This window comes from Grampus griseus (assembly GCF_964374135.1).
Source record: "Grampus griseus genome assembly, chromosome: 9".
Taxonomy (NCBI): Eukaryota; Metazoa; Chordata; class Mammalia; order Artiodactyla; family Delphinidae; genus Grampus; species Grampus griseus.
This window is the reverse complement of record NC_139003.1, coordinates 51,803,080-51,820,271: the sequence shown is the minus strand read 5'-3', so window position 1 is coordinate 51,820,271 and position 17,192 is coordinate 51,803,080. Positions and strand designations below refer to the sequence as shown.

Sequence of the window (17,192 nt, the reverse complement as noted above, 5' to 3'; positions counted from 1 at the left end):
GTTTAAACTGTCTGAACTACTTTACTTCCTTTGCTTCATTTTCCTAATAAGTCATAAACTTTATTATTTTAAAATTTTCTTATATATATTACTTCCTTTTTGCTTTTCAGTGCCTACACTTCAGCCAATGTTTTTATCGCCTTATCTATAATCCATTGTATATATCCCTGTCAGGATTATGGAATTTAAACAGGAATTTCTTCAAGTTCCCTCTTTATTCTACTGGTCAAAATCGGAGGTGGTTCTCTACTGCTATAGAAGAAAGTCACTGATTTTCAGTGTTGGACCCTTAGAAGTCAAAGTCTAGTTCAGCCCCTGCCCTGCAAAGGCACCATCAGGGGGTTCAGGTTAGCCCAGCCTCCTGCCCACTACACAGCTGGGAGCTCTCCAGTAGTGAGCTCTCCCAGCACAGTCTGCTCTCCAGTAGTGACAAGAAACTCTTCCCAGATAGGGAAGCTCTTTTTACACATGAAGAGTTGAAATCTGTACATTGCACTTACCTTCCCTATGCCACATCTGACTTCCTATAACTGCCGCACACAGTCCTGTATTGTTAACTATATCAATGAGACTAATGCTTTACCATAACCATGGCCCTTCCAATACCTGAAAGCAGATACCATTTCTCTCCCTAAGCTTGGCCCCAAAGCTTCTTTTTTGCAGGGTAACAAATCTATTCAATGCATTCTTACATTTTTAATTCTTATACCTTTAAATAGGACCGACAGTCTTCATTTCAACAATGCTTTCCAACATTTAACAATACAGAGGAACTTCAGAAAGTAGAAATGGGAGGGAATTTACCCATGGGAAATATATGTCCATAATTAGTGCTGATAGGTGATGTTTGGCACAGATCAAATGATATCTGGCATCATACCAGACAATGTTTTATGTAAAGAGCTTTTCTCTTGTATGCAACTATTTGATGTAAGGAGTTCCAATGCAAAGAGCTACGCATATTCGAGTGTAGCCATTGATTTTGCTGCATATTATGCTTAGTGCTAAGCAGATTGTCTGTATAATTCTTTTAGTTAATCAGAATAATCAGACAAGATTAAAAAACAAGAACCTCTAGCATGGAATTTAGTAATTGTTAGAAAATTACAACTACAAAGACTTTTATCATTTCTTCTTAATACTAAGCAAAGAGTCCAAAGATTTTTTTTTTTTTTTTTTTTTTTTTTTTTTTTGCGGTACGCGGGCCTCTCACTGCTGTGGCCTCTCCCCTTGCGGAGCACAGGCTCCGGACGCGCAGGCTCAGCAGCCATGGCTCACGGGCCCAGCTGCTCCACGGCATGTAGGATCTTCCCGGACCGGGGCACGAACCCGCATCCCCTGCATCGGCAGGCGGACTCTCAACCACTGCGCCACCAGGGAAGCCCAGTCCAAAGATATTTTGAAAAATATTTTAAACACAAAATGTCCAAAGATATTTTGAAAAATATTTGCATGTATATTCCCTCCATCATCTATTCTTCTTGTCATGCATATGCTGGGAGTTCACATTTCAAATACAATCAATACATATTTATTGAAAAACAAGTCTGTACAAGAGAGTATGGTGTGAGGTCTGACAAAAATAAAAATTAGTGCAATATATAATCCTAAAAAATTTACAAATTTTAATTGGTGAGAGGAAACAAAGACATAGAGAATCAAATTATAATGCAGGAGTTAAAAATTATAATAAATCTCAAGTGGTTAAAAATGTGGTTAGATAGAAAAAAAACTGAGAATTCCAGATGAAGAGAATATATTAAAGAAATCAAAAGAAGCTGGAAATTCATGTACAATTATGATGAGCATATTTTTCAGAGGCTGAACATCCATGTAGGATTACGGTTAACAAATCAGAAAAGGTGGAAACCCATATACAATTATGGTAAACAAACTGCATAAATAGTAGTAGAAAATGAGATTGCAAATGAGTATGAAGAAAGATTATGGACCTCTAAATACTGAAGGAAGGAATGTGAACCTTATTCTTTACACAATGGAGACACAAAAGTTCTGAGCAGGAAAATGACATGATTCGTCTGTTTGACATAAAAATTCATGTGCATTAAAAGAAGAATGGAGAAATTGTGCTGTACACATTCAATGAACTAGAGCTGTGTATATATATATATATGTACATCAGCATGGATGAACCCCACAAACATAAAGCTGATTAAGAAAGTAAGTCACAGAAAAATATAGTATGACGCCTTTCATATAAACTGAAAACATGCAAAGCCATGCTATGTATTACTCCAACACACACACACATATACAGTAAAAGTATAAAAAAGGACCTGTGAATGATATAGACCAAATTTGACCTGTGAATGATGTAAACCAAATTTGACCTGTGTATGATATAAACCAAATTCAAGATGGTGGTTACCTTATCCGGGGTTGGGAACCGATAAGACAGAACACAGGGGGATTTAACGGTGCAGACAGTGTCTTGTTTTGTTTTTATCTAGGTGATCGTATACAAGTGTATACTCTTTTATTCTTTATACCTTTCAATTATGATGGAAGTGGAGTTCAGGAGGGGAGAGAGGGAGCCTGAAAGCTGTGTAAGTAGCTGGAATGTTATCAAAATAATAACAGCACAAGATAATAAAAGTTTAAAGTAAGGTGGTAATGATAAGCTTGGCATGAAAGGGATGGCTGTAAAATTTATTTAGAAAGAATAAAAGATTGATGCCTGATAGTGTGTCAAGGGTATGCCAGTATAAAAATGAAAACTTTTCTTAGGAAATGGACTGAGCACACCACTTCCCACTCTTAATTCACACAGGTAGCTTGAAATCAGCCACTGTGGGAGCACTTACACCATAGGCTTCTACATAAGGTAGAAGGCTGCTGGAAATCTGAGAAAACTACTCATCAGGGCTCTCTTCTTGTTTTTGCTTTTGAGACACACTTCTGTTTATAACTCATTTAATTAGAATAGAAGAAGATAAAAGGAAAGGGAATTAGAAAGTAAGCCTTCAAGAACAAAGTTGTTGCTCATTTCTTACATTTCCAGACTAAATTCAAGGCTAAAAAGTCTTTGATCAAACTACAACAAGGTACCACCTCACACTGGTCAAAATGGCCATCTTTAAAAAATTTACGAATAACAAATGCTGGAGAGGGTGTGGAGAAAAGGGAACCCTCCTACACTGTCGATGGGTGCAGCCACTCTGGAAAACATTATGGAGATTCCTCAATAAACTAAAAATAGAATTACCGTATGATCCAGCAATTCCACTCCTAGGCGTATATATCCAGACAAAACTATAATTCAAAAAGATACATGCACCCCAATATTCACAGCAGCACTATTTACAATAGCCAAGACATGGAAACAACCTAAATGTCCATCAACAGATGAATGGATAAAGAAGATGTGGTAATATATACAATGGAATACTACTCCGCCATTAAAAAGAACGAAATAATGCCATTTGCCGCAACATGGATGCAACTAGAGATTATCATTCTGAGTGAAGTAAGTCAGAAAGATACAGACAAATACCATATAATACCACTTATATGTGGAATCTAAAATATGACACAAATGAACTTATCTACAAAACAGACTCACAGACATAGAGAACAGACTTGGGGTTGCCGGGGGGAGGGATGGATTGGGAGTTTGGGATTAGCAGATGCAAACTATTATATATAGAATGGATAAAGAACAAGGTCCTACTGTATAGCAAAGAGAACTATATTCAATATCCTGTAATAAACCACAATGGAAAAAATATGAAAAAGAATGTATATATGTATGTATACCTGAATCACTTTGCTGTACAGCAGAACTTAATGCAACACTGTAAATCAACTATACTTCAATAAATTTTTTAAAAAAGAAAGAAATGCTTTAAAACAATTATTATATTTACCTGAAGTTGGTGGAATCATATATCCTGCATGCCCCGACTCACCCCATTTCAAATTCCCCCAGCCAAAAAAAAACCTTTGACCTACTAGCTTAAAGAACAGCAATTGTTTTCATAAATAAGAGACTATTTCGTGAAAATATATTCCCTACAGAGCCATTGAGAATATCTACTTCCAATTTTAAATGCCTGTGGTAAGGTTCCAGGCACTAAGTTATTGAGTGTCATCCTCCTAAGAAGACAACAGCACAGCAGAGAAAGGAACAGTGAGTTATTTTTAAATAGAAGTGGCTCACCCAGTGTCTCCCATTATGCATCCAGACCACGTGTCCTCACATTTACACTCACCTAAGAGAAAATGAATACACATGCCTTGTTAGAAAGTGAAAACAGATGCATTAGAGTAGTTACTATTTTAAAAAGTATATGTTCTGTTTTATGTAAAGCATAGCAACAAAAATCTATTGTACTTTGACCCTATCGAGCTTATATAAATTTTACTAAAATAAAATCTTTTCATATTTTAACAAGTGGGCATATTTGTAAAGCACTCACTTAAAATGGCTTAACAATCAAATACCAATGAAATAGTGATGTACCACTACAGGATTCTGGTTTCATAAGCCTTTATTGGAATTCTAACAATTTCTCGTCCATTTTTAAAACCTCTGCACCCAAGGCTTCTGGTAGAAGGCAGTATAGTATATTGGTTAAACAAAAGGTCCTCAGAATCAGAAATACCTAGGTTCAAAATCTGGGTATGCCCCTTAATATATGTGTAATCTTGGAGACATTACACTTTTAAGATCTAGTCACTTTATCTGTAAAATGGGAGCTGATAATGAATATCTTGCAGGATTATCTTGAGGATTAAATGAGCATCTAGATGTATATAATTCTGGCATTCAATTATCTGTTATATAATGGGTACTTCATAAATGGTAATAGTTGTAGTTAATATAAATGATCATATTTATTACTAAAATGATACCATAAATATGATTATAATCAACTTACTCCAAATATATAGTGTTTATCCATTCCTGGTAAAGTAACTTTACCTACTTGGGAAAATATATTCATCATAGATGCTAAATCTAGCATATTTTACTAGGCCCATATTGTATTAAGCCCTTTATCAGGTCTGATCCTGGCAGGCAAATTCTACCTCTGTGGCAATACTAAAAGATGCTTTAAATAAACTGTAATAAAGTAGTATGCCTTATGAATAACTTATATTAGCACAGGCTTAGTGGAAATGCTTGGGTTTTGGAGTCACACAGACCCACCTCTATAACCCACCTTGTGAACTTAATGCAATTTACTTCTAAGTTTATTCATTCAACGACACTGGTTTGAACACCTCCTACGTGCCAGGCTCTGTTCTTAGCACTGGGATACATAACTAATCAAAATAAAGGGCCCTTTCTTCAGGAAGCTCACATTCTAGCACAGGAGATAGATAGTCAATAAATAATAAACCTGAAAAGCAAATGACTTATATGGTACAAAAATACAGAAAAAAAAAAAACAACAGTATGCCTTAAACCTTTATGCCCAGACCATTTAAAATTACCAAACTGAAATTATGTCCTTTTTTAGATTAAATTCAACTGTGAATTTAACATCACCTGGCTTTAAATGTTTATTATACATGGAGAAAATTCATCTGTAATGTAAATATTAACATTTGTATTACTTTTGGAAAAAAAAATTTTTGTGTCCTGGATATCTTTATATTATCACTTAAACTCTTTTGATCTATCAACTGAATTAAAGAATTTCATTCTCTAAAATATTTTTCAGATAGTCTACTTTAAATACAACTAAACCACACATGTACTTAAACTTACCGCTTGCTAACTTTCTTTTGTCTGAGATAATACCAATATTATGGGCTAACGACTGGGCAAGTGTAACTGCCATTAAATCCGTTTTCCCAAACTGAAAGACAAAAATAAAATACTTGTAAATGCAAATTATTTTTTATTTAAGATGGGCCAGAGAAAATGTCACAATATAATTGAAAATAAGTAATTTCTGAGCATTTTATTTAGCAGAGGTTAAACACATAATAGCTAGTGCTGAACTACTAAGCATTTGGGAAGAAGTAGTAAGAAATAAATCCATGTTTGACTAAGTCTTACAGAGAAGACTAGAAGCCAGGGAATCATCGACTTTCAGATTTGGAAACTTACATCTAATTTTGAGCCCAAATTTCACTGGTGACATTCCTGAAAAACTGAATACTTGTACCACAGTTAAGCCAGTCTTTCAGATAAGAGAAAATAAAATAAATGTATAATTTATTTGGAACTTGTTCATCCTTGTGTGTCCACTAGCACTCCTAAAATCCCCAAACTGAATAGAACTTGGCTTCAGAAAACCAATGGTATGAGTCATAGGAAATGGTGACGATCTTTGGCCACAAGAAACTTGAAAAGACCTAGGGATATTTTTTTCGATATGCAGCCTCCCAAAGATTCAGGTATTTTTCTTTTAGATCACTTCCATCAGGTTTAGTGCCCTAGGGGTAGAAGTTAACCCTTTGGAAAACCTAGTCTATTTTTTCCTCCAAAAATTTGCCAAATATTGAGGAAGACAATTTTCAATTGAGTTCTTAAGTAGTAACCCAGTGCTTCAGGGAATTACTCAATTCTCTGGAAAAAGAGTCAACGTGATAAATAGGGCCTTATTTTCAATAAAGGTAAAGGTAAAGATTTTCTCTATCTAATCTGTATATAGCTAAACCTGGAAATTATTCTAAGTAGAACATGAACAGAATTATCCGATATTATCTTTCCTTATTTCCCTATTCCGGCCTCTGGCACTAACCATGTTGGTTGTTAATAAAATAACAATATCTGGAGTATGTGGAATACTGAGAAACTGTCCCTTAAATATTAGGAAAACATCATCAGCCATCATATCACTTTGTATCTTACAGACGTTCACACCTACTTCATTCACGCCTCCTCCTTTCAGCAACGAGCAAATCCCACCAATATAAGCTGCCCCGCTCCGGCTACTCTCAAATTGACTTCCCCTTTCAGAAAAGGAAATGAAAAAGGCTTACTGCTGACAGTCCACATATCATAGCACCTCTCATTATTAAGTTACCACATTTATTTTCTCAATGCACATACATTTCTCTACTATATACTCCTGAGGTAAGGGAGGAATATGAAAATTGTTGGCACGCATAACCAAAGGAAAAGGTTTCTGAGGAATGTTTCCCCACATGATCAATAAATATCTTAAATAGAACTATACCTATGAAAAAAGGATCTCTAACATGAGGTACACTTACGTGGTATTTCCATCAAAAATGCATATAACTTGAATCTCATAGTGAGAAAACATCAGACATTCTCACAATGAGGAACATGCTATAAAATAACTGGCCTATACTCTTCAAAAATGTTAACCTCAAAAGAGACAAAGAAAGGCTGAGGAAATATTTCAGATTAAAGGAAAGTAAAGGGACGTGACGATAAATCTGTAATGTGTGATCCTGGATTGGATCCTGGATTTGGGCAAGGGTTGGGGGGTAGCTATAAAATATTATTGAAACAATTGGTGAAATCTGAATATAGACAGTGGGTTAGATAAAAACATTGTACCAATGTTAAATTTTCTGGTTTTAACAGTTTACTGTGGTTATATAAGAGAATGTCTTTATTCTTAGGGAATATATATGTAAGTATTTAGTAGTAAAGGCCCAGTAAGTAAATGTCTCCAACTTACTCTCAAATAGTTCAGGAAAAAAAAACAAAAAAAGACACTGATAGATAGATAGATGCAAGGAAGGAAGAAGGATAGAAAGAAGAAAATCATAAAACAAATGGGATAAAACGTTAACAATTGATGCATCTGGGTAAAGGGCATATGGTATTTCCTTGTATTATTCTTGCAACTTTTCTGTAAATTTAGAATTGTGTAAAATAAAAAGTTACCTCAAAAATACTCTTTTACTTCCATTTGTAACTTTCTTCAACAGCTCTGGCTTTAGATGGTAGGTTTTTAAATTGCTGCAATTTATGATTTGCTCTTACATCAAATATGCAGGTTACCCCCCAGAAAAACCATAAGAGTAAGAAAAAATAAAAAACAAAATGTACCCTAGGTATACTAAGCTCTCCCCTTAAACCAAAAACAAAGATAACATTAACATTTAAAAGACAGCAACTTTAAAGAATATATAATAATCTGTTGTTAAGAATACTCTTTATGAGAATTAATAGTACTTTCATTCAGTAAATGCTCTGATTAAATCTCTTGAAAAAAATTATATGAAATGTACATGCAATAATAAAATAACTCAGAATTAAATCTATTGAATATTCATGACAGTTTCAAACAATCTGTACTCTAAAACTTCCTTCAAATATATCTGCCACATCAAATCCTAATTGCATTATGCAGTAGAAAGAATACATCTCATCCACAAGTAATACAGTATTCAACATGGAATAAAAAAAGTAATAAATCATTACAAAAGTTACGTACGAAAAAAGGTGAACTGCATCACTTTTCTCTTTGATAAAATCCCTCCTGTATTTCATAAATTCACGTAGGGTGATCAATGGATTTTCAGATATGGCAAACTTGTTGTCAGCCGCCCAGGTTTCCATGGCAACCAATACTATCCTTGTCTTAAGTTGGTCTTTATATATCTAGTATATTAACAAAATGAACACACAGCTATACATGTGGTAAAAATCAACTGATTTATGAACAGGACTACAAAGCTCCTTTTATGGAAACTCCTCGAGTTTTAGCTAAATGTGAGAAATTCCACTGTTTTTAGGGGAGATAATTGTTTTTCTAACTTACATGCATTTCCCTTGAGTAATAGAGAATCCAATTGTTTACCAAGTCATAACCAAAGAATAGAGTACTGGTAGAAACAAAATATTGCTTTTTGACAAATCTTTGCACCCTTGCTCAAGGTTCCCCCAGAGTCCATTTTCTGGCACCCTATAAGATTCACACTAGCAAAAAGTGGAACACTCATGAAGGAGATAATTTCTGTACACCCTAGCTGGCCCTAATTAAACTCATGGGGAAGGTACTGGCATTGCCTTGTCGGGAAGATTTGGAAAGCAGTTTCAGTAGAATTATTTAGTTGCAACTTTCCAACGGCACCAGGCACTCTTTTGAAGAGGCACAACTGTTTCTCCATTGCTAGAACTACACTGTGAATATCTTTGTTAGGGGCTACGACTCAACCTTTTCTTTTCCAGTGTGAAAAATACAGGCATAAAAATACAGGCATAAATACAGGCATAAAAATACAGGCAAAAATACAGGCATAAAAAACTTCAGGCATAAAGCTGTAACTCTGACCACTTCCTTTTATCATTTTCCCAGCCAGAGATCAAAGTCAATAAAGTTCATGGCAAAGTTACCAGGGACTTAACAGGACACCTTGGCTAAAGTGCAATTTAGAGCAGTGAAAATATAAGAACATTATCCGATTTATTAGCAATCAGGAGATAAACTTCCTCTGTGGCAATACTGAATCGGGTTCATACTTACTAAATCCGCCAGGTTCACCACAGATTTCGCATAGGTATTGGTAAGTACCACTGAAAGCCGATGTTTTTTAAACTGAAAGCAAAAGAAAACAAGTGAAGGGCTTCAAGATCATCAGCAAACACTCATCTCAGCAGAGGAAATACGGTGTAACTGAAAGGCCTCTAAAGCTTTCTGTAAAAACTGCAAGTTGACGCCTAGTTCTTTAGATGCTGCGTAGCCTGAGGCAACGCTCCTAAAAGTTTGAGGCCTCCTAAAAGTTTGAGGCCTTACCTCACTTTGAGGTAAAGTAGAAAACACCCATTCCATCCATTTCAAAAGTTTATTTTTCATCACAAGATTGTTAATTCAAAATGATAAAACATATGAAAGTTGTTGATAAATTGCAAGACATACAAATAAAGGTAGGGTGAAAGCCAGAAAAACTGCATGTGAATAATGCTGAAAGTATAAAAAGTTCCACAAGACTTACTCAGTAAAGAGAAGAAAGCCCTAATGGTCACGAGGAGGTGGCTTATAGGCTTGATGTGAATGACATATATCTTTGGTTTGGCCTCAGTGCTGTTTTAAAAATCAGGAAATATCATGATTTCTGGCTTCACTCAAAATTAGTATCCCCACATGGTAATAACTGGCAAGGGCTGAGAAGCAGACTCTCCCGTTGGGCAGACCATGTGACTTCTCTTTTGCCACAGGCCTCACCCCTCCCTATTGTTTTATACCTGGCTCACTTTATTTGAATTATCTGCTACAGATGCTTACAGACATCTGAATTTATGATATCCTAAAATGTCTAAAATATGTGTTCTTGCAACTTATTTTTATTCTGTAAAAATTTCAGGAAAAAGTAACATTCACAAAATCAAATCGGTAGGAAGATAGAACTTAGTCCTACCCTGAACAAGGAAGAAGCACTCAATAATAATAATTATTATTAATTAATAATCAATGTTATTAGTTTAATCATATTTAAATAAATGACACATTTTCCCCCAAATAAATAATTCAAAGTAAATTAAAATGTATGTGTACCTGAAATTAAGTAAAATTCAGCAACGTGCATCACTGAATATTTTTAGTTTAAAACTCTGCCCATGAATTGAGTATACAACGTGCTCATGAACTGAATATACAACATGCCCATGAATTGAGTATTAAAAAAAACCTGACTCAACAAAAAAGGAAGTTTGGCTAGGTTTTTATCCTAAAAATCTTCACTGCTTGGTTATATAAGGTTTTTTTTTTTTAAGTGTTATTCTATATTGCAGCATATATTGATTAACAATGTTGTGTTAGTTTTGGGTGTACAGTAAAGTGATTCAGTTATACTATACATGTATCTACTTTTTTTTAAATTCTTTTCCCATTTAGGTTATTACAGAATATTGAGCAGAGTTCTCTGCGCTATACAGTAGATCCTTGTTGGTTATCTATTTTAAATATAGTAGTGTGTACATGTCAATCCCAAACTCCCAATCTATCCCTCCCCTGCACCCTTTTCCCCTGGTAACCATAAGTTCATTCTCTAAGACTGTGAGTCTGTTTCTGTTTTGTAAATAAGTTTATAAACCTTTCCAAATGGTTTACTACATAGCAAGACAGAAATAGAAAAATTGCTTTCCATTTATTAGGATAAAGCTGTACATTGCAAACTAAAGAATCACATTATTGCTGCTTCACTTTTTCAATATAAAACGGAAGTTTCCCTTTTTTTTTCTAACCTTGCGATTTTTGTAAGAGAAGATATTAGCCCCTACATTAACTAAGTGAATCCAAAGAGTTAACATTATGAGTCACAGAAATATTTTTGGAACCTCACAAAATACTGTTAATTGCTTTACCTAAGAGTGTTTCCTACTTACAGGTTGTTGCTGGGTAACAGACATGTTTCTTTATACATATACCTTCTCCAACTTACAACTTTACGGACTTCTTTCTTCTAAACATATTCCTGCACCCACTAGTTTCACCCCAGGCACAGACAAGTTCAAACAACACAAAATTCAGCAAATCCTACCATGAGATGATCATTCACAATCATCAGTTCAATATATTTGGTTTCCTCCTCTATGTTACGAGGATATCGACGAAGCTGCAATATAATAAAGGAAATAACTCGTAAATAAGCCTCTGATCTTGGCTATGGGAAACTTATGTTACATATTAGATTCTCAGATATTATCCCTCTTTTAGCTGAAAGTTTGTACTCTTTTACCAACCTCTCCCTACCTAGTTTCCCCCACTACCTAGCCCCTGGCAACCGCTTTTTCACTCTGTCTTGAGGTTTTTTTTTTTTTAGATTCCACATGTAGGTGATACGATGCCATATTTGTCTTTCTCTGTTTGGCTTATTTCACTTAGCATAATGCCCTCCAGGTTCATCCATGTTGTCGCAAATGACAGGGTTTCCTTCTTTATTAAGGCTGAGTAATATTCCATTGTGTGTGTGTGTGTCTGTGTGTGTGTATATATATATACATTTTCTTTGTCCATTCATCCACTGATGGATACTTACATTGATAACACTATATTGTATAATTGAAATTTGCTAATAGAGTAGAATTTCAATGCTCTCACCAAAAAAAAAAAAAAGGAAATACATAAGGTGATGGATATGTTATTTAAATCCATGGGGGGAATCCTTTCATATAATGTATATCAAATCATCCTACTGTATACTTTAAATATCTTACATTTGTCAATTATACTTCAATAAGCTGAAACAATTTTTTTTAATTAAAAAAATTTTAAATATGGGAGAAATAAACAAAACAAAATTTCCCCTTTTTTTTTTTTTTTTTTGTTTGCGGTAAGTGGGCCTCTCACTGTTGTGGCCTCTCCCATTGCGGAGCACAGGCTCGGGACGCACAGGCTCAGTGGCCATGGCTCACAGGCCCAGCTGCTCCACGGCATGTGGGATCCTCCCAGACCGGGGCACGAACCTGTGTCCCCTGCATTTGCAGGCGGACTCTTAACCACTGCGCCACCAGGGAAGCCCTCCCCTTTTATTTATTTAGTATTTTTTTCATTTTCATCAATTTACTTAGTTTTTGAGTGAGTAATAAATTTGCATGGTTCAAAAATTAAAGAATTATGAAAAGGTATAGGATGAAAGTTCTCCTCTCACCTCTGTCCCCCATCTACCAATTGCTACTCCTTCCCCCACAATGGGTACAGCACAGTTACTGGTTTCTTCCAGAAATATTTATGCATATAAAATCAAATATGAGATATATTTTATTTTGTACTTCCACTTATCTCCTTCTCTTTTGCATCAGTCTATTTTCATTTAACAGTATATCTTGGAGATTATAACACATGGTTTAAGCTCCTGAGAATCTCTGAGAGTTCTACATAGGGAGTGGAATGATTGACACTTTTACTATATAATCTCCAAATCAGGCTCTGAGACATGCCCCTTCTGCTGATAGGCTTCAGAGGATGCCCCAAGTGATATATAGGAGCCCTGTTGGGATAGTTTGGAGAGCTCTCAGGCAGTCTTTGGTTACCCCAGTACAGCTATATCTGTCTGTTCAACCACAAATTTTCTCCACCTTCAAAATCATGACCAATGAATGGTACTGTCAAGAGTCACGAAGGCAGCCACATCCTTTGGTTCTCTGAAATTAGTCTATAGCACAATCTTTAACAAGATCTGCAAAATTAACTTCTTCCTTTATGCCATACTTTGACACACATTTAGTTTTTCAATAAACCTTTTTGTTCACTTGCCCAAGGGCCATTTTTGTCATAAGGGTATACAATCAAACCTAAAAAAATACATGAATGTTCGAGTATTGCATTTAAACTAAAATATTTCTGCCACATGGATTTTGTTTCATTGCTAATGCATTCCCAAATTCTAAAAAACTTTACTTTTCAAAATCCCTTAAAACATCAAATTAATAGGAAATAATAGACTATAATTCTGGTTTTGGAATCCAAAAAATAACATAAACTGCATCCACTGACAAGAGTTTTCTTAATGGATTTTTTACAGATGTAATACTAAAATAAAATTTATATCAATTATTAGAAATCAAATTCACAAATGTATAAATAATAAAACATTCCTAGAAAAAAAAGAAAAGGATGTTGTTAGGATGATAGTATTTGCTTTGTTAATTGTGGTAGAGACCTGAGCCTTTCTAACAAGTAGACTTATAACAAGTCCCAGTATTTTCTTAGTGTCAGAGAGTTGCCATATTGGCCACACGGTTTTATAACACCTCGCCTCCAGGGTCCACAGCTTTCTCATAAAGAGAAATCAAGGGTCTGTCTGCTTAGCAAATGACTGGATGTTGCAGATGTTTATGAAGAACTTCAAGGATCATGTCAAAAGAAAATCATCCCATTCTCTTGGTTCTTAAGTCATGAAAGTAAATACTGATTCAAATTAAATCCTGACGGCAATTACTTTTATCTATTTAACTGGGCTTCAATATATGTGTACATTCACAAAACATATAGAGCTCATAGTAGTAATTCATGGGACACAACAGCTTCTGAGAGGCAGTATGTAATGCATACATGGTTATAAGCACTGCTCTGAGACCAGACTTCTAGGTCAGAATCCCAGCTCCACCACTGGGTAACCCAATGTAACCCTGGGCAAGCTTCTTAAGCCTCTTATGCTTCAATGTCTTTATCAGTAAATCAGTGATAATATTAATAATAATCCCCTCCTCAAAAGATTGTTATGAGGATTAAGTACGTTAATACAATTGAACATGGTGAGTACTCAATAAAATTTAGGAATTATCATTCATATTAGAAATCTGTATGTAAACACATTTTATTTCATACTTACTAAACACATATTAAAAAGAAGATACTTCATTCCTTCAACGGCTTTATCTTATTAGAGATCTATTTCTCTCATCCTATTTTTATGCCATACACACACATTCATACCAACCACCACCACAACTGTCATAATATCTTAATTCTGATGACCAGAGTTCTTATTTTGTCTAAACTATTTACCAGCTCTACGATTCTGGGCAAGTCATTTGCACATTTCAGAGACATCATTTTTTTTTTGCTGTGAAAGGGAAATAATAGCACCTACTTCACGTGGTTAAAAGCACTGTATGAACTGTTGTTATTATTAAGTTCAATACCCTTTGAACATTCATAAAGCAGACATTCGGATTTTATATCCTAGACTCCACAAAGTATTGATAGCTCAAGTGTGAAATACCATTTTGTGGCTTCAAAACCTGATGGAGTCACTCTTAAGGGGGTATCTTTAAGGGGATAAATACAAGGACGTGTACCACCCAAGTAGACTCCATGTTGTGGTGTACCCCCAGGCAAGGAAAGAGGCCTATGGTAGAAAGAACCTGAGATGCCACAGCAGGGGCCTCATAATCCGTCTGTATGATGAATGACCATATTATCACCCCTATGAGTGCTTTTGAGTCTATGAAATAATATGGCCCCAACTCCACTGCTCCTACGAATGTGTCACCCTTCTTGTTTACCACACTATAGCAAATGCCTGAACTAATTCTTATCCCTCACAGACTTCATGTAGATTAAATTGATTGGCAGTTGCCAAATGTTTTTAAAACATCATGACATATACCTGTGAATACATACCTGTCTTTTACTCCGTTTTGGTCTTGGCTTCAAAATAAATTTTGGTGGAGTGATGTTTACTTGTTGGAATTCTAAAAGGAAATAAAAATAAATTAAATTTAACTTAGTGCATTTGCCAGGTTTTTTTCACGAAGGGTAATCAAAGTTTTACTAGCCCTTCTTAGTATAAATTATATAACTGTACTTTAATCATCAATGAGTATTATAATTTATAAATTACAGAATTATAACTAATTATGAATTTTATAATATATAATATTGTGCTTAAGGAAAATACAAAACATTGATCTAAGTAACTGCATTCATATTAATACTAAATAAACATACCACGAAGGAATACAATTCAAAAAAAATCTCAAACATTACTCCTGTTCTAATTTATCTCAAAATTTTTCTCCAAATTCTCCTACAAATACCATCACATTTTTATGGGGAACTGTCTGAATAGCCACTCGACCTTCACTTCCACCATTGACCTTCACTAAAGAATGACACACCAAATGCTGGTGAAGATGCGGAGCAGTTAGAACTCTCATATAATGCTGATGAGAGTATAAAATGGTATAACCACTTTGGGAAAACGTTCTGCAATTTCTCTTCCAACAGTAGTTCTTAAATTGTGATCCTTGGACTAGTGGCATCAGCATTACCTGGGAACTTGGAAATGCAATTTCTCATAACCCACCCAAGGTATACTTAATCAAAAGCTGTAGAAATTAGTGCAGCCACTATGGAAAACATTATGAAGGTTCATGAAAGAATTTAAAAGAGAAATACCATATGATCCAGCAATCCCACTTCTGGGTATATAGCCAAAGGAATTTAAATCAGGATCTCAAAGAAATATCTGTACTCCCACGTTCACGGCAGCATTATTAACAACAGTCAAGATACAGAAGCAACCTAAATGTCCATCAGTGGATGAGTGGATAAAGAAAATATGATATATACATACAATGGAATATTATTCAGCCTTAAAAAAGGAAATCCTGCCATTTGCGACAACACAGATGAACCTAGAGGACATTTTGTTAAGTGAAATAAGCTAACACAGAAGGACAAATACTATATGATACCACTTATATGAGGGATCTAAAATAGTCAAACTCAGAGAAACAGAGATTAGAATGGTAGTTGCCAGGGGCTGCGGGGAGGGGGATATAAGGAGTTATTAGTCAAAGTGCACAAAGTTTCAGTCATACAAGATGAGTAAGTCCTAGAGATCTACTGTACAGCTTAGTGCATATAGTTAAGGATACTGTATTGTATTAGATTTTATGTTAAGTGTTTTTATCATCATCATAAATAAAGAGGGCTGGAGGAAACTTTTGGAATGGATGGATATGTTTACAGCAGAGATTGTGATGATGATTTCATGGGTGTATATTTATCTCCAAACTCATCAAGTTGTATACAGTAAACATATAAAGCTTTTTGTATGTCAATTATACCATAATAAAGCAGCTGAAAAAAAAAAAAACCCTAAAGACGAGGCCAGCAATCTGTGTTTACCAAGCCCTCCGGGTGATTCTGATGCATGCTGAAGTTTCAGAACAATGTTATACAGTTAAACATATACCTACCTTATGACCCAGTGATTTCACTCCCAGGTATTTGATAGAGAAATATAGACGTGTGTCCACAAAAAAGATTTTTGACAAGAATTTTCATAGTTGTTATAGTCATAATAGCCCCAAACTGGAAACAATCCAAATGTCCATCGACGGAAGAGATAAAAAATTGTGGTATATTCATACAATAAGAACATACTCAATAATATAAAAGAAAGAACAATTGCTACCCTCAACAACATAGATCTCAGGCATGTGCTAAGCAAAAGAAACTGAACATGATGCATAATTCCATTTGTATGAAGAGCTACAACAGGAGAAACTAATCTACGGTGAAAAAGTCAGAAAAGGAACTGCAGAAGTGGTGGCACTGACAGGGAACAGACACAAAGGAAGTTACTGGGGTAATAGAAATGCTCTATATCTCACCAGGGGAGAATATGGGTGTCAAAACTCAGCAAACAGTATACTAGTTTTGTGTATTTCATCATAGTAATTTTCTATTGCAGTACAATTGACATACAATATCATATTAATTTCAGGTGTACATCACAGTGATTTGATATTTATTGAATGTATATAGTTTGAAATGGTT

At 35.0% G+C, this 17,192-nt stretch overlaps 1 protein-coding gene across 12 annotated transcripts in view; it reads right to left on the bottom strand.

The window, feature by feature from the left end:
• The window catches only part of ADAM22 (ADAM metallopeptidase domain 22), a gene marked incomplete at its 5' end in the record, with an annotated part of 241,786 nt that overhangs the window by 57,251 nt on the left and 167,343 nt on the right, over positions 1 to 17,192 (bottom strand). For all 12 annotated transcript variants that reach the window (XM_082662233.1, XM_082662232.1, XM_082662231.1 and 9 more), the window contains 7 exons: positions 4,181 to 4,232; positions 5,738 to 5,828; positions 6,846 to 6,930; positions 8,394 to 8,560; positions 9,426 to 9,497; positions 11,440 to 11,514; positions 15,027 to 15,097. In XM_082662233.1, coding sequence (XP_082518359.1) covers positions 4,181 to 4,232; positions 5,738 to 5,828; positions 6,846 to 6,930; positions 8,394 to 8,560; positions 9,426 to 9,497; positions 11,440 to 11,514; positions 15,027 to 15,097 — 613 coding nt within the window. The remainder of the gene's footprint in view (positions 1 to 4,180; positions 4,233 to 5,737; positions 5,829 to 6,845; positions 6,931 to 8,393; positions 8,561 to 9,425; positions 9,498 to 11,439; positions 11,515 to 15,026; positions 15,098 to 17,192) is intronic.